Consider the following 19,035-nt stretch of genomic DNA (forward strand, 5'->3'; position numbering starts at 1 on the left):
TATGACCAAGCCTAGAGACCTGGGTTCAAATCACCGCTCTAACATTCATATCATGGGGAACCCTGGGCAAAGCTCTTTCATCTTCCAGCCTCAGTGTTTTCTTCTCTAAAATGAGAGTAATAAGCCAGGGCCATTAGGAAGAGAGAGCTGTGTAAACACTAAAGCCCCCTCCCCAACGTGCGACCTGTTGTCTTAGCCTCTCCCCTCTGCCTCTGAGTCTCCAGGGTTCCGTTCATACCCAGCCTACTAATGTGGTCACAGATCCTGGCTCTCCCGCACCCCAGAGTTCATTCTACTTCCTTGCTCCCTTTCCCCTTCTTTCTGTCATCCACTCCTCACCTCCCTTTAGTACCTCTGACATCCAGTGTGGAAGACCCACTTGTCTCCTCCGCATGTCCTCACCTCAGAGATGATTATCCCCAGTATAAAAGCCTAGGGTCCAGGGAGCTTCCCCTCCATTCCCCAGGCTGCTTCAGGTCATCCGGTCACACAGAGTGTGGTCCATCCTGGAGCTGAACTTTGCAAGTTTTGGCCTTTGGTTTCTTCCCTCCTCTCCCCATGATCTTCCTTCTCTTAAGGGGTTGTGGACCCATTCAGGAGAGCAGAAATTCATCCAAAGTTGTGTCTCAGAAGAGACCCCCCAAAAATCACATACCCCAAGCACCGCATGCCCCCAAAACATGATGCCCTTCCCCCAGCACAGCCTTTGTTTTGCCTTTGAGCTGGTTGAGGGCTGGATGCTCCCTTCTGGGTCACATTGAGAAATGCATTTGAAATGCATCAGTGGGGAATCCCTTGAGGAAGAAGAGGTGTCTGCTTCTTATAACCTCATTTTAAGATCCTTCCAGAAGCCCCAGTCAGGGCCCAGATCCCATCACTGACATGGATAGAGTCATGGCCTGAATATCTTGGGGGGCTACTGACTCACAGGGGGTCTTGGCACAGGCTCCTGGCCCTCCCTCCCTCCTGATGGTCCCAGAGCTCCCCAGGGAAGGTTCTCATCTTTAACTGCTCTTGTCAAGAGCATGAGCCACCCTGGGATGCTTGAACTGCTGGGGGCTCTACTTGCGTAACTCACCTTGTTCTTTCCATCCACATTTGCAGAGGATAAAACTGACCTTGAAAACAGTGTCATGCAGAAGAAAATCAAAATCCCCAAACTCTCCCTCAGTCACATAGAAGATGAGGAGGAGGTCCGAGACTATGGCGATGACGACGGGGAGTTTAGACACAGTAAGGTATCGCCTTCTCTCCTGTCTTGGGAAGGGCTTGAGGCCTTTGGGGAGGAGCCAGAGTTTAGAAATTCCCCGTCAACTTGTATGAAAATAAAGATAAATGTAAAGTCCTCCCTGGGTGGGGCTCAGGGAGTGGCTGGCAGGCCCTGGGGGGGCCCCAGTCCAGTATAGTAACCACAGCACAGAGTGTTAGGAGGGGATGATGTCCAGAGGGCAGGCTGGGGGTCCCACTCCCTCCTAGGTCCCCCCTGCACTCACCTGGCTCAGTTCTGTGTGCCGCAGCCTTAAGAAGGGCATTGAAGAGCCGGGCAGCGACTAGGACGGCGTCTGTTTGTTGGAGAGACAGTGGGAGGCACTGGGCAGGTTTAGCTTACACCAGTTCTGGAAGGATTAACTTGTTCTGCTTTGCCCCCAGTGGGAGAAGTAGGAGGGCTGGGAGACAGACCCAACTGGAGGGAGGACTTTTATCCCCCTCCCACAGTGGAGTGGGCTCCTCCCAAGGCCTTGCAACCACCCCCAGAGAGAGCAGGGTCTTCAAGCAGACAATGGAGGACCGCTGTCAGGGACCTGGCCATGGTTTGGACCAGAAGCCCCTGCCCACCTCTGGCTTCCACGCCTTGACCTCTAGTGTCTCTTTTGGATCCATGGGCCCCTCCCTCATTCAGGATTCTCAATGCTTTCTCATGACAGGCCTTGAGGCAGGACATTGGAGCATGGGGCCCCCCAAGTTAGAGGTGAGGAAACAGGTTCAGAGGCGACAGGTGGCTGGGGTCCTAGGAGCCGTCTCATCTGTGGCCTCCTCTTATAGTGGAAGAATCTGCTGTAGCTGAGGCAGGGAAATGGGCTCACCCTCCAGAGTTCATATAGCTCAGAAGCAGTCAAACTAGGATTCGAACCCAAGCCCTCAGGTCCTGGACAGGAGCCGAATGATGGCCCAGAAGGACTGGGCTGGGTGTTCGCCAGCTGCCTCTCTGCCTTCCCTCTGTGAACTACTTCATGAGCTTGTTCAACAAGCCCTGGGCTCATAGAAAGGAGGGAGCCCAAAGCAGAGGCCAGCCTGGGCCTGGAGCCTGTGGGCACTTCCTGTCTGGCCAGTTGGGGAGGGATTGACCCGTCTGGAAAGTGCAGGTGCAGGGGCTGGGGAGCTCAGCCATGGGGTCCACTCTGATCCTGGGGTCATCTTCAAAGATCCCCTAACTAAGACCTTCAAAACAGAATGTCAGAGGTGGGAGCTCTGACATCCCCTGTTCTAAGGGCCCTCCCATCCCTGGCATCCCCTCTCTCAGACACCCTCCCAGCCCTGACTTCCTCTGCTCTCCAACTCCCTCCCAGCCCTGGCATTCTTCTGTTCTGAGCCTACCTTGGGGTGTACAGAGCAAAAGTCTCTGAGTGGGCTTGGGAAAGCTTGGGGCCAGGCAGCTGCAGGACTGCTCCTGTAGAGCCCTTGAGTCTCAGCAGATCGGGGCTGTCTTGGTTGGGTTGGGTTTTGGGGGGAGGGGCACCCTTCCTTTGTGTCCCCTGTGCCATACTTACTATTCTCTGCCCATGGTTGGATCCTCCTAATCGTCTGGAGCATCCTGCCTGTGGGGAGTGGGCAGGGGTCTCCTCTATACAACTGGCCCATGCTGCCCCCCCTTTCTCCTCTGGAACTGGGCAACCATCTAGTGGCCCTGCCTTGGCGTGCTTGATGACAGGGTGTGCGCCCAGAGCCTGTTCAGAGGGATCCTCCAAGGTCCTCCCCCAGGGCTCTGCCCATGCACCCCTTCTCCAACTGCTCTCCACCATGTCCCTGGGTCCGGGGGGGCAGGGCTGGGGGGAGCAGGCCAGTCACCTCCCTCTCTCTGATCCCAGAGAGGCAGGTGCCTCCCTGTTCACCTGGGGGTCCTCTGATGCCATGAGTGTTGAGATAGTGGTGCCCAGCCCCCTGTCCAAGATTATGGGCTCCCTCTCCATATTTAGTAGCCCTGAATGTGATCTCAGGACCCTTCCCCCCAACCTCTTTCTCCCTCTTCTCTCCTTGCACAGTTGGCTTTTTGAGTTCAGCTGCCAGCATTGTCATTGACCTCTGACCCTCTGTTGCCCCCCCAGAGACAAGAGGGGCGGAAGTCGGGTGAGGCCAGTGCCCACAAGAGCATTGAGGCCGTGGTGGCCCGCCTGGAGAAGCAGAACGGGCTGAGCCTGGCAGGCAGCGCCAGCCCCGAGGACCTATTTGTGGACCCCTCCGAGGGTGTGGAGGGCACAGACGGCCTGGATGCCGCGGCAGTGCCCCGTGCCCTCTATGAGGAGCTGCTGCGTGGCTACCAGCAGCAGCAGGAGGAGATGCGTCACCTCCAACAGGAGCTGGAGCGGACTCGCAGGCAGCTGGTGCAGCAGGCCAAGAAGCTTAAGGAGTGTGGCACGCTGGTGGCTGAGATGAAGGAGCTGCGCGACCTGAACCGCCGACTCCAGGACGTGCTGCTGCTGCGCCTGGGCAGCGGTGAGTGCTGGGGCAGGAGGCCATGGGGGTTGGGAGGGTGAGAGCCCCAGCGGTGTCTGACCAGGGAGGGCTCAGGCCTCCGGGCTAGACTCTTGACCACCTCCGTGTTCACTGGTGGCTTCATCCAGAATCCATAGAGGCCACACTGGCCCAACCTGGCCAGAGACCCTCTATCCTGGTGACAGAATGGACCTCCAGAAAGGCCTTGGTGCCACGATGGTGAATGAGGCTGGGGAGGGCCTTGGCTAGGCAGCAGTCTGGCTGAAAACCATTTGAGAGGGGTCTTTAGTGGGGGTGGACTTAGGACTCGCCAACCACGTGGTTTGTTTGTCGCTTCCAGGACTGGGGCTTTCACACAGACCCTTCTGGTCCTTGTCCTCCACCCTAGTCAGACCCTGTCAGGGGACTGGGATTTCCCAGCTTGAGGACCCCCATTTGGGAAGGGGTGGCCAGAGGAGTATGACCAGGAGGGTTATGGGTTATAAGATCAGGTGCCTGATGGAGGATCTCCCCCGGGAGCCTCCTGGGGGTCTTTGGAGCCCTATTCTGCTCTGTACAGAGCCCCCACTCTGTCTGGCTCTCAATCCCCATGTAACCAGGGCTGAGTGGCTTCCCTCTCTGGACCTCAGTCTCCTCCTCTCTTGTCATGGCACTGCTTACCCAGATCCAGCAGTCGTCATGTTTGGAAAGCCCTTGGGGACGTGCTTCTCCTCCAGGCCAGTGAGGCTTAGATCAGACCCCGAATCCCCGTCTGACCTGGAGTGGAAGAGGCTGTGGAGAGCAGCCAGTGTGTCTGGCCCATTGACTAGGACGTGCCTTAGTCATTATACATTAATCCAGCGTGTTGCATGTGGGCTTGGACCTGTCTGGCCTGCGGCTAATTTGAGGTCATCATGTGGCCTGGGTCTCCATCTCCTCACCTGTAATATAGTGGTGATGAAGTGTCAGGACTCCTTCTGGAGCTGGCTGTCCAGGAGGTGCCACCAAGACACGGGGCATCACTGTTAACACTGATATGCTCAGTGGGGCAAGTACCCACAGATGGGGCAGGATTCACTACCAAGAGACTCTTCTCCTGCTGGGTGGGCACCTCAGGGTTTTGAATTTTAAGCACTCTTGGAGATCCTTTTGTGTCTTAGATCCACCCCTACCACCCTGCAAGAGGTCTGCTGAAGCCTAGGAGCCCCCTCGGGGGGTGGCTGGACTCAAAGCTGATGGCATGACAGTGCCTGGGCCCTGGAGGGGAGGAGAGCTGGACTGGGGGAGTGCCCCCTTGGCAGTGCCAGTCTCTGGGAGTCCCCACAACCTATGTGAATTTGGGTTCCCAGAGCTAGGAGGATCCAGAGAAGCAGCCTCTCTGGATGGGAGAGGAGGCCTGTGGTGGGGGCCCAGGGCCATTTCAGGTGAGGTGGACAGAGCATTGGACAAGACAATGACCTTCCCCAAGTTCCCTCTCTCTACTGGTCAGCAGACCCAGAGACCCTGTGGGGGGCTTCCACTTTGGCTGGGTGTGTGTCCTCAGGCCAGGAATAGTCGACTATTCCAGGCAGTAGCTTTCGGGGATGAATGGGGGTGCCCTGAACCCTGGGGAGACAGCAGGGTTCCTGGAGGACGTCCAGGGTACAGCGAAAGAGGCCGGGGGCAGCTGGAGCCAGGGAGCGAGCTCCTAGTGGGGGGCAGGAGATGTAGAGGCAGAGAGGGAAGGGGTGTGTCTGTATGTGCGTGAGTGTGTGTGTCCATGAGTGTGTGCGTGTGTGAGAAATAGATCGCATGTGTGTGTGGGTGTGTGTGTGTATGAGTGTATGTGCATGTGAGAGAGACAGAATGCATGTGCATGGGGCAGTGTCTTTGGGGAGGGGGGCAGGAGCCACCTTGAGGAGCTGGGCCGTCTGTCTCCCCATCCTCAGACTGGGGGCACCAGGGCTGGGTTACGATCCTAGGCTTTCCTCCCTTGTGACCTCAGACCCATTTTCCCCACTCTGGCTTCGGTTTAGTCATCAATATAATGGGAAGCTCGGATGTGATATCTCTCACCGCTTGCCCCCCCCAGCTCTGTGTTCCTCTAAGCCCAAGGCCAAAGCTTGGGGGGCCCCCCAACCTTGGGCAGGACCCACCTCCCTCTCTCCAGGCCTCAGTGTTCTCTATAAGACAAGAGGTTTGGAGTCCCTGAGCTCGAGTCCCTTCCAGCCTGGAGCTGGGCCCTCCTCCCCAGGGAAGCGTCAACCTGGACCTGCCTACCATCACCCAGCCTCAGTTCTCTTCCTGATAGCCCCTCCCCATGCCCAGGGCTAAGGAATGGGAGGCCTGCCCCCTTGCCCAGCAGCAGTAGCAGGCACATCTGCAAAACCCTTCTAGTCTGGCCTCTTGGGCTTCATCCCAACACTGGGAGGTGGCAGGAAAGCCAGTTAGCCAGAAAACTATTTTTTATTTATTTAAAGCAATGGGATTAAGTGGCTTGCCCCAAGGGCACACAGCTAGGTAATCATTAAGTGCCTGAAGCCAAATTTGAACTCAGGTCCTCCTGACTCCAGGGCCAGTGCTCTATCCACTGCACCACCTCACTGCCCCTAGCTATTTCTTTAGGAAGCCCTTAGGCTGTGCCAGTGTTACCAGTCACTCCACCAGCTCTTGGGGGGGGTGGCAACAAAAGGCCCAGAGCCCTCCTGCCTCTGGGAGCTCTGTGTTGAATGGACAGTGGAGATACAGCCTATCGTAGACTAGAGACAGAGCCTCCACCCAGGGAGAGAGTGGGGCGGCTTCTTGGCCTGCCACCAGTGCACCTTTTTCTAAACTCCCCATAACTGCGTGTTCTTATTTCTCTTTTACCCCAGCTGTTTTGTTGCATACATGTAAAGCCATTGCAAAGAGATCTCTTGGTTTCCCCAAGCCACCGGAGCTGTGCTCCAGGACTCAGACCCCAGCCTGGTGTGGTGGGTGGCAGGGGAAGCAGGAGAGACTGCCCTGGGGCCCCTGCTCTCTAGAGCCACTCGGTGGTCCTTGCATGGCCCAGCTCATGAAGCACCTGCCCCCGCCTCCAGAATCCCGGTCAGCCTCTCAGCCTTCTGGCCCTGAGACCTCAGCAGGAACCCCAGGCTGATGCGCTCAGAATTGTGGGTCACCCCAGCCACCATAGAGAAGGTAGGAAGTAGGTGCCATTCCTAAAGGAGGGGGCTTGAGCCCCCTTCCAGGGTCTGGTTGCTCAAGATCCCACCCTGGTTGTTGTGTGAGCAGGTCCTCAGCAGACCAAAGCAACCAGTGAATCAGGGGCAGGGCCAGGGCCCCCCAGGAGACCCCAAAGGGACAAGCCAGCCCCAGGTCTGAGGAGCCCACCCTGGCTGGCAGGTACGCAAAGCCAGGTCAGCCCTGCTCATTGACTAAACCCTGAGTTCTTCAGAAAAGGTGAAATTTGGTTCTTCGGTCTGACATGAGAAGTCCATTCCCCTGGCGTCCCTCCCCTAGAGCCTTCAGCTCCAGGCCAGTCTCTGCCCTCAGGAAGCTGACCGTTTGGAGTGAGATGGGGTGGGGGCAGACAGGGAGGAGGAAAGGCTAAGAAATCCAGGGCTGGAGGGCCCGCCTGGAGGGCAGCCAAGATGTTGGGAGGTGCCCACTGTGAGGTCCCTCCATGCTTGTGAGGACCTCCTGAAGCAGGAGACGCATCAAGTCCTGGTTGTAAGGACTTAAAGAGGGGTGGTCACAGGGGTAGGGGTGGAGATCACAGTCAAGGAGGGTCCGATCCCTGTGGAAAGGCTGGCCCAACCAAGGTTTCCCCCTCTAGAGATGGTTGACATGCTGGAGAGAAGGGAAGAGAGGACCAGAAAGATGTCCTGGAGGACGTAGCCTGGTATTGGGGCTCCCATCGTCAGGGAAGGCAGATGGTCCAGCGGATGGGCTCAAGGTGTCTTCCATCTGTTAGGTGAGGGCCTAAGAGAGCGCAGTCTGCAGGGAGGTCTGAGAGGGGCCACAGCCCCAGCTTCCAGTCCTACAGCTCCCTGCCTGTGTGTCAGGGATGGGCTGGCCCCTTGAACTTTATTCCATCCTTCCAGATGACCTTGGAAGACCCTCCCCTCTCTGGCCGTCCGTGTTCTGTACCACGGACATCCCTCAGCCCAGACAGTCAGTGTTCTGTGCTCATGTGTCTGACGCACTGGGGTCCACTGCTGGCCTGCCCTGCCCCACAGGGGCCCAGGAGGCAGCCTGAGGGCCTGGTTGATCGCCATTCATTGTGGAGCCCCTGGGCACAGAGGAGACCCTAGAAGGCCGGGTGTCCCTTAGGACCCAGAGTCTTCACGGCTGATTTAGATCCAATTAACCCACAGGAGCTGAGTCTCCCCTCCAACCCCAGACCCCGCTCTTCCCCTCCTGAGGGCTTCTCCCTTCAGAGACCCTAAGGTGGAGGAAGCTGCCCCACCCATCCCAAGCAAGGGTCCCCGACTCTAAGAATGTCAGGAAGCTGCCTCTGGTGGGTATCCCCTCCCAGATTGAGAACCTCCCCCAGCATCCATGAGGAGGGGATAACCTTCAGAGACAGCCCACCCCATTCTGTCCCTTCTTCCACATGACCAGGACATGACATCATCTCTCCCCTTATGTCCTGAGCCCTTGATGGACACACTCCAGCTGTAGTTTGGGGAGGGGAGGGGAAGGGTCGGTGGGCCCATCAACCTCTCCCGGGCTTCCCCAGTCGCCCTCTCCAGCTCACCTCACAGTGAGATTGTGGGCCATAGCGATGTGCCCAGGGAAGGCTGCGGTGGGCTGCTCCTCAATGAACACAGAATCAGGAGGCTAGAGTTTATTAAGGAGGGGAGTCCGGGGCAGGGGTGTGCTGAGCCATGGTCACACCTCCTCACTTTGGCAGCTGAGTGGAGGGTGCGTGGCAGTGGGATTGCCTGGAGGCAGGTGGACCCCACAGGTTCTTGCTGTGATGGGGGGGTGACACAATGCAGAGGAGGGGCAGCCAATTGGATGTGGGGGTAAGAAGGGAGTGGAGAGTGGAGTTGAACCCATGGGCCTGGAGGGGGGATTTGGCAGCAAGAAAGAAGTTGCCTAGATCCTGGGCTGGGTGGACATCAGTGGCTGGAAATGGATCTGCAAAGGTCAGAGGCCCATGCCAAGGCCCCCCCATCTTCCTCCCTGGAAGAGATTTTCTGATATTTCACAAGCTTTGCTGGTGGCCTCTGGGCTACAGGAAATGCTCAGAGACCATAGGGTCCCTGGCCTGGCAGCATACCTGGGAAGGGCAGGTGGCGAGGGGCCAGCTGCTCCAGACTGCAGATTGCCCTGGCAGGTCCTAGGGGCCCTGAGCAGAGTGGGAGAGGCCAGGCAGCGGTGCTGGCCACCGGGGCGGCCAGACCCCCACTCAACTGTGAGACCACAGGACCCAGTCTGACTCTATGGGAGGGAGTGCAGAGGTCCAGGCCCAGCTTGTGGCCAGAATGCCAATGGGTTCCCTGGGGGCTGTGCAGGGATCGGGGGGCAGGAGAGTGAAGAGGAAGCAATGACCTGGTGCCCGAAGGGAATTCTGAGCTAATCCAACCTCCCATCTCACAGAGGAGGAGACTGAGGCCAGGGAAGAGAATGGACCTGCCCACAGTCGCACAACTGGCAAGGGACAGACCCAGGTCTTGAACCCAGACCCAGCACACTGGACCACATGGCCCCTCCATTTGTTTTATGAGCCTCAGTTTACCTGGCGTGCCTTCCTTTACAGACAATTGTCAATCTGGAAAGACATGAGAAATGGTGGTGGGCCCTGGAGGGAGGGGTGTCCTGTCACAGCCGTTATAGTGAGGGGTCAGGTAGAGAAGGTCAGAGGAGCTGGGCCAGGGATTCTCGTCGAATAGAAAACACATTTTTGTTTTAAAAGCCCCAAGTTATGAACCCTTGCATGGATGGTGCTGACACACCCATCGCTCCCCTGTGACTGTCCCCATCCTGGACCTTGGGGTCACCAGTAAATGGAGAGTTGGGCCAGAGGATCTCGGAGCTTCTCCTAGCTCTGCCTCCCCTTGCTCTGTGATGCTTTAACACAAGTGATGATCCCAATATTTATATGGCCCGAGGTGGGAGGCTTTGCAGACAGCCGTGTATTCTCTCATTTACCACAGTCCCACCCACTTCTCTGAGAAGGCCTGTCTCCATGAAGACCCCATCCTCCACTCTGAACCCCAGGTAATGGGCTTCCTCCATCTACTCCCAGCGTGAAGCAGACAAGGCCTCCCCTCTAACTCCGGGGGTTGGTGTGGTGTAGTTGACAGGGTAGGGTCAGGAGCACCAGGGTCCCAGCCCAGCTCCAGCCCTCAGGCCAAGTAGTTACCACCAGGCCCGGATGAGGCTGGAAGGGGCCTCAGGATGGAGCTCTGCCACTCTGCCATCGCCATCATGGTGATTGTTGAGGTTGACCAAAGCAGGGTCCCAAAGGAGAAGGGCATCCCTCTCATGATGAGGTCACGTGGATGTGGTGCCAGCACTGGAGATAGAAGGACCCTCATGGCAAAGAGCCTCTATTGTCTGGGGGCTCCTGCTTCAGACAGCACTGCTGAATCCCCCAGGAGCCAGCATCACCCCAAGGCTCGGTGCTGACGTTCCATACCGAGCCGATGATGCGATTCAGACTAGGCTGTGCCATGGAAGGTGAGCCTGTGACCGGGCAGATGCCTCCCATGGACAGTGAGCCAGGCCTCAAGCTGGCCAGGAGAAAGGAAATGGTCAGCTTCACCTTGGGGAAATGTCAGGACTCAAAAATAGCTGAACCTGGGTTCTTTAGGTGAGGCTGCATGCTTGGGAGTCTTGGAATAGCACACGCCTGAGAATTCAGGTGGGGAGACATCTGGGGGGTCAGTGGCAGGTTGACCTGTACATGTGACTGTCCCTGGCTGACACCCAGAGGGTGCCTGCGCTCCATTGGGACCCACCAGTGTCAAGTGATCTCCAGTGAGGCTTTGGGGGGGTGGCTACCACGGGTACATTCAGGGTAGACTGAGGCAGGAATCTTGCCGAGAGGGCTTGGCCGGCGGGAGCTGTCCTGCTCTGCCGAAGCCTCATTGACTAGACCACTGGTGCTTGCTGGTTCACTGTAGTCATCACCCTGTGACCCTTTAGAAATTACTGAGTCCTCTCCTCCCAGAGGTCAGTGGAATGGGCAGTGCAATATGGTTGCCCCCATTTTACAGACAAGGAAAAGAGAGGCCCTGCCAGGGTCACCTCAGCTAAGTCTCCCAGCCACAGCCCTTGAGTGTGAGCCTTCCTCGGGGCTGAGTTCAGATCCTGCCTTCACTAGGCTAGGAGCCTGGGCCGATCACTGCCCCCCAGGTGTCAGACCTCTTAGCAGCGTGGCTCATTGTTGTCTGAGTGTCATTAGAGGCTGGGGGCCTCCTGTGGCCCCTGTGGCCCCTCTGGCTCTGACCTGCAGAGTCAGAGGGAGAACTCCCAAATCTGAGATGGAGACATGCCCATAAGGGGAGCTGATGCCGCTCTTCTGTGTGAGGCATGTGCCAGAAGGATCCAGACAGTAAGGAAGCCAACCTTGGCCTGGAGCTCAGAGACAACAACAGGACTGGCTCCTGGACAAGCAAATGCTCCCAATGTGGGAGTGATCTCCAAGGAGACCTCGTGGTCAAGGGGGTCGAGGAAGCTGAGAGCCCCATGAGGGGGGGGGGCCTCCGAGGAGGGCCCAGGACTCCCCACCTGATGCAGGCTGCTCTTTGGAGCTAGGGAGGACAGACATCGAACTGGGTGGGGACCCAGCAGTGGCTCATCATCCAGCCTCCTCCGTTACACCTTGAAATCAGGCAGAGGGAAGAGAGAGGCCAAGATGCACAGGTGGGAGATGGAGGGTCACCTGTGGAGAAGAGTGGTAGCCAGAAAGGGAGAGTGAGATTGCCACATGGAGGCAGAGGCAGCCCCTGGGGTTACAAGTCTTTATTAGAACACCGCTGCCCTTTGGATGCGTTATCAAAACTCAAGGGAACAGTCCCTGCCCGCAGAGAGCTTCCATTCTCAGAGGAGAAGCTGTCCACTCGATAATAAACAGAAGAAATGCAGACTTCATTGGAGGCAACTTTGGCAGGGGGCTGTCCTTGAACCTTTTGAGCCGAGGCTGGAAGGTCACCAGGGATCCTCAGAGAGGGTGCATGCCTGGCAGAGGGAACAGCCTGGGCAAAAGTGTAGAGACTGGGTGTGCGCAGAACAGCCTGGGAATGGGTGGGTGTAAAGAGCAGAGAGGGGCCTGGGAGCTTGTGCTGAACCTTGGTGGTCCTCGGGATCTCTGCCCTAGGACAGTCACACGACCAGACCCTCGATAGGAAAATGACTGTTGTGGCTTCAGGAGATGAGGTCCTGACCAGCGGGGGATAGGATTGGGGAGGGGCACTGGCTTAAGCCCCCAACCTCACTGTCTCTTCCAGAGCCATCTGTGTCCAGATAGGGATTGGGAAAAGGGGGGGGGGGGGTCACAGTCTTTGCCAGGTCTCTGTGTGTCTGCTGCAGCACCCATTTGACTCCCCAAGGCCACAGAGAAAGTCAGGGGCAAGCCCCCTATTCAGTCCAGGGTGGGGGGGACCCCCAGGGTCTCTGACCCACGCAGACACAGGGGCTGGAGCTGAATGGCCACAGCCAGTGGGTCATTCATGGTGAGGAAAGCCCACTGGGAGATGAGGGTGAAAAGCAGGCCCACCTGAGGGGGGGCATCTGCTCTGAACTTGGGACCTGATCCCTGCCCCGTCAGAGCACACTGTCCAGGACACAGGGCTACAGGGCCAAGGCCCTGGAGGGGCCTGCCAGCGTGATGGAGAGGAAGGGTCACCAGGCTCCGGAGGGAGGGTGCCAGGCAAGGCAGTCATTCAGTTAACTAGTTTTTACTGCAAACCCCTTCAACTCCTCAGCCCCAGTTTCTTCATCTCTAAAATGAGGGACTTTCCAAGCCCAGATCTCGGACCCCACTTCTCAGCTTGTCCCCGGGATCACTGTGTGACCTTGGACCGGGTGCCTTCCCTCTCTGGGAGAGGGGCCCCTCATCTCACCAGCTGATGCCAACACCACACTGGGGAAGCTCCAAGGGGCTCTGGCCGTGCCCGGTGATTGCAGCTGGGCCTTGATCCCTGAGGTCCACCTGGGATGAAGGGAAGAAGGGAGGAATCAAACCGCGATTAAGTACCTACTGTTTACGAGACCCTGTGCTAAGCCCTTGCCAGACAGTTTATTTGAGGGGAAAATGCGGGGATAGTCAGGGGCCTGTTGAGAAACAGAGGGACAGTCCCCACCGGTGTCCCCGCTGCCCAAGTGCAGCGGAAGCAGGAGCTCTGGGTTTGAGCCCCCGCCGGGCCACAGTCCCTGTTCCTCTGCCCCTCAGTCTCCTATTCTGTAAGATGAAAGGGTTGCATGAGGCATCCTCGGGGATGCCATGGCATCTGTGGTGCTGCGGGTCAGGGAGAATGCTTTCTGTCGTCTTTGGAGGGCAGACGGCTCTCTTTTCTCAACTGCCTAGGTCCCGCTATTGAGCTGGAAAAAGTCAAGTCAGAATCCCTTGAGCCTGAGCCGGAGTTACACAAGACCTTCAGTGAGGAGGCAAATACGTCGTCCTATTATCCTGGCCCTGCTCCCGTCATGGACAAGTATATTCTGGAGAATGGCAAGGTATTATCTGCAACCCCCTCCGCGTGACCGTCAGCTGGGGGCCGACAGGGCCAAGGGCCCCCAGGGAGCACTGTGGGGGCGCCCGGGGAGGGAGCTCGGAGCCAGGGTCCTGTGGGCTGTCACCAGGATCTCTTTATCCTTCCTGTTCTCACACAGAAAGGCTCGACAGCCACATTTTACAGATGAGGAAACTGAGGCTCACCAAGATGGCAACTCCCCAAGGTCAAAGAGAAAGTCGGGGCCCTCGCTCACCACCCTTCACACCCAGACTATCAGAGCCATGTCCTCTCTGCAACCCCCTTGCCCCAGGGGTCCCTTGGTGCCAGGACAAGTGAGATGCTATATGATGTGGGGATGAAAAGCAGGCAAACTCGGAACACCAGTGAGGCCCCCCAGAGCCAACAGGAGGGAGGAACACTCTAGAATCTAGAACTGGAAGGGACCTTGGAGGCCATGGAGACCAGTCCCCATTTTACAGAGGGAGAAACTGAGGCCTGAGGAGAAATGCCATCCCCAGGGGTATCCTGGCAGTAGCTGCCCCCTCTGGGGTTTGAGGCCAATCCTCTCTTCTCTTCCTGCTTGACCAAAGAGTTCAGTTGTTCCCAGTTAACACATCAGCCCCTTTTTCCTGGGCCCTGACTCTCCGGGACTCAAGGGCTTCCTTTTTCCTCTGTGGCCGTAAATGGTCACCTTATTTTTGTAGGTGAAAGGCCATGGAAGGGTCCCCCCAGAAGCTGCTTTTGTGCCCTCCCCACCCCTCCCCAGGTCCTTAGGATCTGTGGCACTGTCAGGCTGGAGAGGGGAAAGTGGTCCTTCTGCCATCTGGCCCAGTGTCTACACTTTAGAGAGGAGTCTTCAGGACTATAGATGGTTCAACTTTGACATATCTATCTGCTCCCATCATCCCCCCCCCAAGCAGGCAGAAGCTGTGGAAGGGGCCTCAGGAAGGGGCTTGGGGGACTTGTAGGGGACACGATTGGCTCTAGAAAAGTTTTTAGAGAGATTCTGGGACTGGAGCCTCAAGACGAGCCAGATTCACAGCCAGTCAGGGTTAGGATGGGCCACTTGGAGGACATTTTAGGCAAATGAGAAGAGGACATTCCTCCCAAACCAGCCTTTTTGACCCACAGAAAACAGTATCACATTTGTATCAGTTATTTATGAAGCTCCTACTATATGCCAGACCCTGCCCTCATGGAGTCAATATGCCACAACTGGGTATGAACAAGCTAGAGACAAAGAAAATGGGGGGAAGGACAGGAGGGGCTTCTTGTATGGGGCAGCATGGCAGTCATGACATGAAGGAAGTGGAAGAGGAGATGAGGAGGGAGAGGTCCAGGCAAGGAGGGGGAGGGGAGGGGGCCCAGAGTGGCCAGAGTCAAGAAGCCAGTGTTGTGGTCCAGGAAGAGCCAGGAAGCCCCCCGTCAGGGTCCTTAGAGTAGAGAAGGGGGGATGTCAGAGCTGGGAGGGGCCTTTGAGCAGAGAACGTAGAAAAGGAACTGAAGATACATGAGTGGGGTGGCTTCTCTGCTGGGGGAGTAGTGAGAATAAGACTGGGAGCCAGGTGAGAGGGGCCTGGGTTGCCAGCCAGGAGCTGCCAGTGGTGTAGTTCGGTAGGCCTTGCAGTTGGAGGGCCAGCCTCAGAAGACCCCAGGTCCACAGCTGAGCAGCAGGGAGCTCCCCTTCCTTGTGTGATCTCAGCCCCCTTCCCTGGGTCTGAGCTGCTTCCCTAAAGAGGGATCTTAGCCCTGTTTGTGGCAATGGACCCTTCTTGGCCCTCCATCTTGGAGAGACCCCTTCCCAGAATAAGGCTTTAAAAGGTGTAAGATTGTAGAGTTGCAATGGACATCAGTGATGTGGAAACAAAGATGCCAGACTTTTAATAATGAGTTCACAGACCCCTGGATGTGTATGAAATGGGGGGGTGTGGGCACAGAGAACTTCAGCCAGGGAGACTGCAGATCTGGGGGAGGGACTCTGAACTGTGTGGCCTTGGGGCAGTCCTTCCCTCTTTTTTGAGCTTCCATTTGGAAGGATTGGCCTGAATGATCTTCGGGCCCTGGGCACCTCCTGGCGTTTCAGCTGGGCTTAGACACAGGGCACTATCTTAGATACTGTGCAGGTTAGACTTCTTGACCAGGCTTGATGCCCTTCTGGGCTGGTAGTTCTTGGCCATTTCTAGTCCAAGCAGGAGGCCCTGCACACAAGTGAGGGTGGGTGACCCAGCATAGACCTAGGGGAGGCAGCCAAGAAATGTTGGGGCTAGGGGTTCTCCTCCATCCTCTGCCAGGCCCCTTCCTTCCCTCCCCCAGGTAACCAATCACTCCCGATTCTTGCCCTTCTAGGTCCATCTTGGAAGCGGTATCTGGGTTGATGAGGAAAGGTGGCATCAACTGCAGGTCACCCAAGGAGACTCTAAATACACCAAGAACCTGGCCGTCATGATCTGGGGGACAGACGTGCTGAAGAACCGCAGCGTCACTGGGGTCGCCACCAAGAAGAAGAAGGATGCCATCCCCAAGCCGCCCCTCTCACCTCACAAACTCAGCATCGTCAGAGGTGGGTCCCTCCCTTCAGGCCCCTTAGGCCCTTGCCTCATTTCTGAGGGCCAGCCAGGAAGGGCGAGGTGGGCAGAGGGATAGGCATAGTCTCAGACCTCCAGACTCTCGCTTCTGTCTTGGCTCTGCCAGAGACCTGAGGTTCTTGCTCCTGTGATCCTGACTGGGCTGTGGAGGGTCTAGACTAGGGGACCTGAGGCTCCCCTTGCTCCAGGTTGGCCCGTCTCTCACAGCTTGGCATTCTGTGTTCTCTAATCTCAGGCACTGACCATAGGGAGGCTCTCTGGTCCTTTTCAGATGGGGCATCATTCTGTGTTCCTGCTTCACTTTCCTCCCTCAGTCTTTGACTCTCTCTGTCATAGGAGGAAGTGCCCAGTTTCCTCTCCTCCTCTGGCAGGAATGGGACCTGGGGCATTGTCTCTCCAGCTCTTCCACCCCTTCCAGACATGCCATCATTCTCATGTCTAAAGTCCAACTTTAGACCCAGGACTGGAGATAGCCAAGGCAGGAAAGTGAGCCCAGAGCGAGGCTGACCTGGGAGAGCTGGATGGACATGGGCAGAGAAGGGAGCTCTGGGCGGAGTGGGTGACCTTCCTAGGATGCATCATGGGGCATCAGCCTGGAAACTGGGCTGCCCTGGGCTAAGGGTAGGGTCCTGGGGATCCCCGGGGAGACCGAGGGAACCGGAAGTTGTCACCATGGTTGGGGAAGATGGATGCAGCCACTGGCTCCAGTGGAACTGGGCCAGTAGAGAAGCCCATAGCCCAGAAAGGGAATGTGACATGGACAGTGATTACTGTGGGATGAGAGGTGCAGAGGTCAGCTGACTGACTCAGGGTCTCATAGAAGTGGGATTTAAACCCAGCTCCTCTGCCCCAAAGCCCATGTCCTTTTCTAGGACCTTTGTCTTTGCCCTTCCACTCTGGGCTGGCATGTGGTGAAACAGAGAAGGTCAAGCCTGGGAGGGGTCTTAGGACAGGGGGTGTCAGAGGTCTGAGCTCCCTTTGAACATAGAATGAGAAATGTTGGAGCCCAGAGGAAATGCAGAGGGATAGCCCTGGGAGCTCCTGGGGAGAGGCTGGAGCCCGGGCCCCTGGTCCCTACACTGCGTGAACTTGACTGCGCTTTCTCCTCAGACCCCTTTTCTCCCCACTCTTTGGGTGGGCAGATAGAGCTCACTCTTAGCTTCTTACCATCCTATTGCCTATGGTCAGTGAGCTGGAGCCCCCAGAGGCTGGGGGAGGATGGGGGGACATGAGTCATCCTGAAGGAAAAAGGGACCCCACCCCAACACACACTGCAGACCCTTCCCAGGCCTGTCGGGCTCCAGGTAGAGTAACCAGAGAAGGGAGGAGGGAACAGCATAAACATCTGCTGAATTTCAGGGGGATCAGGGACAGGCCCAGACTCTGAGGACCCTTCATCACTTTGTGAAAAACCCACATTAAACCCCCAGTCCCCCTGATTTAGGAGTCACACAGCCCAGCATTGGTGGCTGGTGGCCTGCGGTCAGCCCAAATGTAGACTCCTCTGTGGTGTCCTCAAAAGAGAAACAGAAACCTTGCTGTAGGCCTGGAGCTGGCCCCCAGCCCTTCCCACACAGGAGACCCCTGGCTGGGCATTTGGGTCCTTCACACACACACACACACACACACACACACACACACACACAACATACAGACACGCACACGCACAGATACACACACACATCACACTTTCCCATCATCTTTTCCTCTGTCTTGGCTTTCTGGGAGCCCCTGGCCCCTTCAGGTTGATTCTCAGTCCTTAGACTGTAGGTGAGGGGGTCGTTCGCCCTTTCCTCTTGTTTCACAGATGAGAAGCTCTAGTTGTACAAAGTGAGGAAATACACATTAGTTTGGGAGGGAGCTCCAAGGTGGCCCCAGGCATGAGCTGCAACTTTCTGGAAGGCGGGAGGGGGAGACCCAGGGAACAAGCCATGCAAAGGCCCAGAGGTGGGAGATGGGAGTCATGGAGGGACAGAGAAAATCTGGCTGCTCCCTGGAGGCGGAAGGGCAGCTGGGGAGGCCAGGCCGCCCAGGGCAAGGTGCATCCGCAGGCCTGGAGGCCAGAGGTGGGCAGTGGCAAGGTCAGACCCCTCCCACTGGCTTCTCATCCACACATTCTTCTCTCCTTGCCTCCACAGAGTGTCTCTATGACCGAATAGCACAAGAAACCGTGGATGAGACGGAGATTGCCCAGAGACTGTCCAAAGTCAACAAATACATCTGTGAGAAGATCATGGATATCAACAAGTCTTGTAAGAACGAGGAGCGAAGAGAGGCCAAGTACAATCTGCAGTAAACTGGGTTTTCCATCAATGCGCCGCAGCCTGGGCCTCATGTGGCGCCTGGCTTGGGGCTGCTGCGGCCGACACCCAAGCTGGTGGGGAAGGGTGGGCGCGGGTGGCATTTGGAGGGGACTCGGACCCACATTTGTGGGGGGCCTTTCCAAGTCAGCCCACCACCAGCCCGTGATTCATCCAGATATTAGCCACACACGGCAAAGAGCCTTGATCTTGGAGGCCGAAGACCTGGGTTCAAAACCCAGTGCTAGCACTTAACGAGACCTGGAACCTCGGGCAAGTTGCTTCAACTCTCCAGGCCTCGGTTTCCCCATCTGTCAAATGGGGATAAAAATCCTTGCACTACCTACCTCACAGGGCTGTTGTGAGGAAAGCGCTTTGGAGACTCGGAAGCGCTCTAGAAATGGGAGCTCTGGTGATGCGTCCGCCACCCGCCGCCCACAGTTGTGTTCTGCTTTCCGAGGGGGAGGGGGAAGTGAGTCTGAGGGGGGAGGGCTGGGTGGTGTAAAGTGCTTGACCGTCTCACTCCTTCCAGGACCTCTGTTTTTATCTCTGTTCGTATGTTTTGTTGTATAATAAAGCCTCATGATTTCTTTGAAGAGTCCCCATCCAGTTCATGCGTGACTCCCTAGCAGGACCTGGACCCGTCTTTCTGTTTCTTCTTTTTGGTCCACGCCTATGATATCTCTCACCCTGCCTTGGCCTGTGTTGAAGGGCAGCTTGTGTGTACCACGCGCCAGATAGGCTGACCCAGGGCTCACGTTTTAGGTCCTTGTGTCACTTGGGGAAGGGGACGCTGCGCCTGTGGCCACT

At 56.9% G+C, this 19,035-nt stretch overlaps 1 protein-coding gene across 6 annotated transcripts in view; it reads left to right on the forward strand.

Moving 5' to 3' along the window:
* BEND5 (BEN domain containing 5) overlaps positions 1-18,721 on the forward strand; it is a 674,083-nt gene extending 655,362 nt beyond the window's left edge. For 2 of the 6 annotated variants that reach the window (XM_074221486.1, XM_074221487.1), the window contains exons 4-8: positions 1,105-1,238; positions 3,324-3,711; positions 13,193-13,341; positions 15,687-15,900; positions 18,064-18,718. In XM_074221486.1, the coding sequence (XP_074077587.1) occupies positions 1,134-1,238; positions 3,324-3,711; positions 13,193-13,341; positions 15,687-15,900; positions 18,064-18,221 (1,014 nt within the window). In that variant the 5' untranslated portion in view covers positions 1,105-1,133 and the 3' untranslated portion in view covers positions 18,222-18,718. Of the gene's footprint in view, positions 1-1,104; positions 1,239-1,925; positions 1,970-3,323; positions 3,712-13,192; positions 13,342-15,686; positions 15,901-18,063 lie in introns of those variants that run through there. The other 4 variants (XM_074221489.1, XM_074221484.1, XM_074221485.1 and 1 more) reach the window with 4 other exon arrangements.
* The last annotated feature ends 314 nt before the right edge of the window (positions 18,722-19,035 follow it).

Source organism: Macrotis lagotis, chromosome 2 (genome assembly GCF_037893015.1).
Source record: "Macrotis lagotis isolate mMagLag1 chromosome 2, bilby.v1.9.chrom.fasta, whole genome shotgun sequence".
Lineage (NCBI taxonomy): Eukaryota > Metazoa > Chordata > Mammalia > Peramelemorphia > Peramelidae > Macrotis > Macrotis lagotis.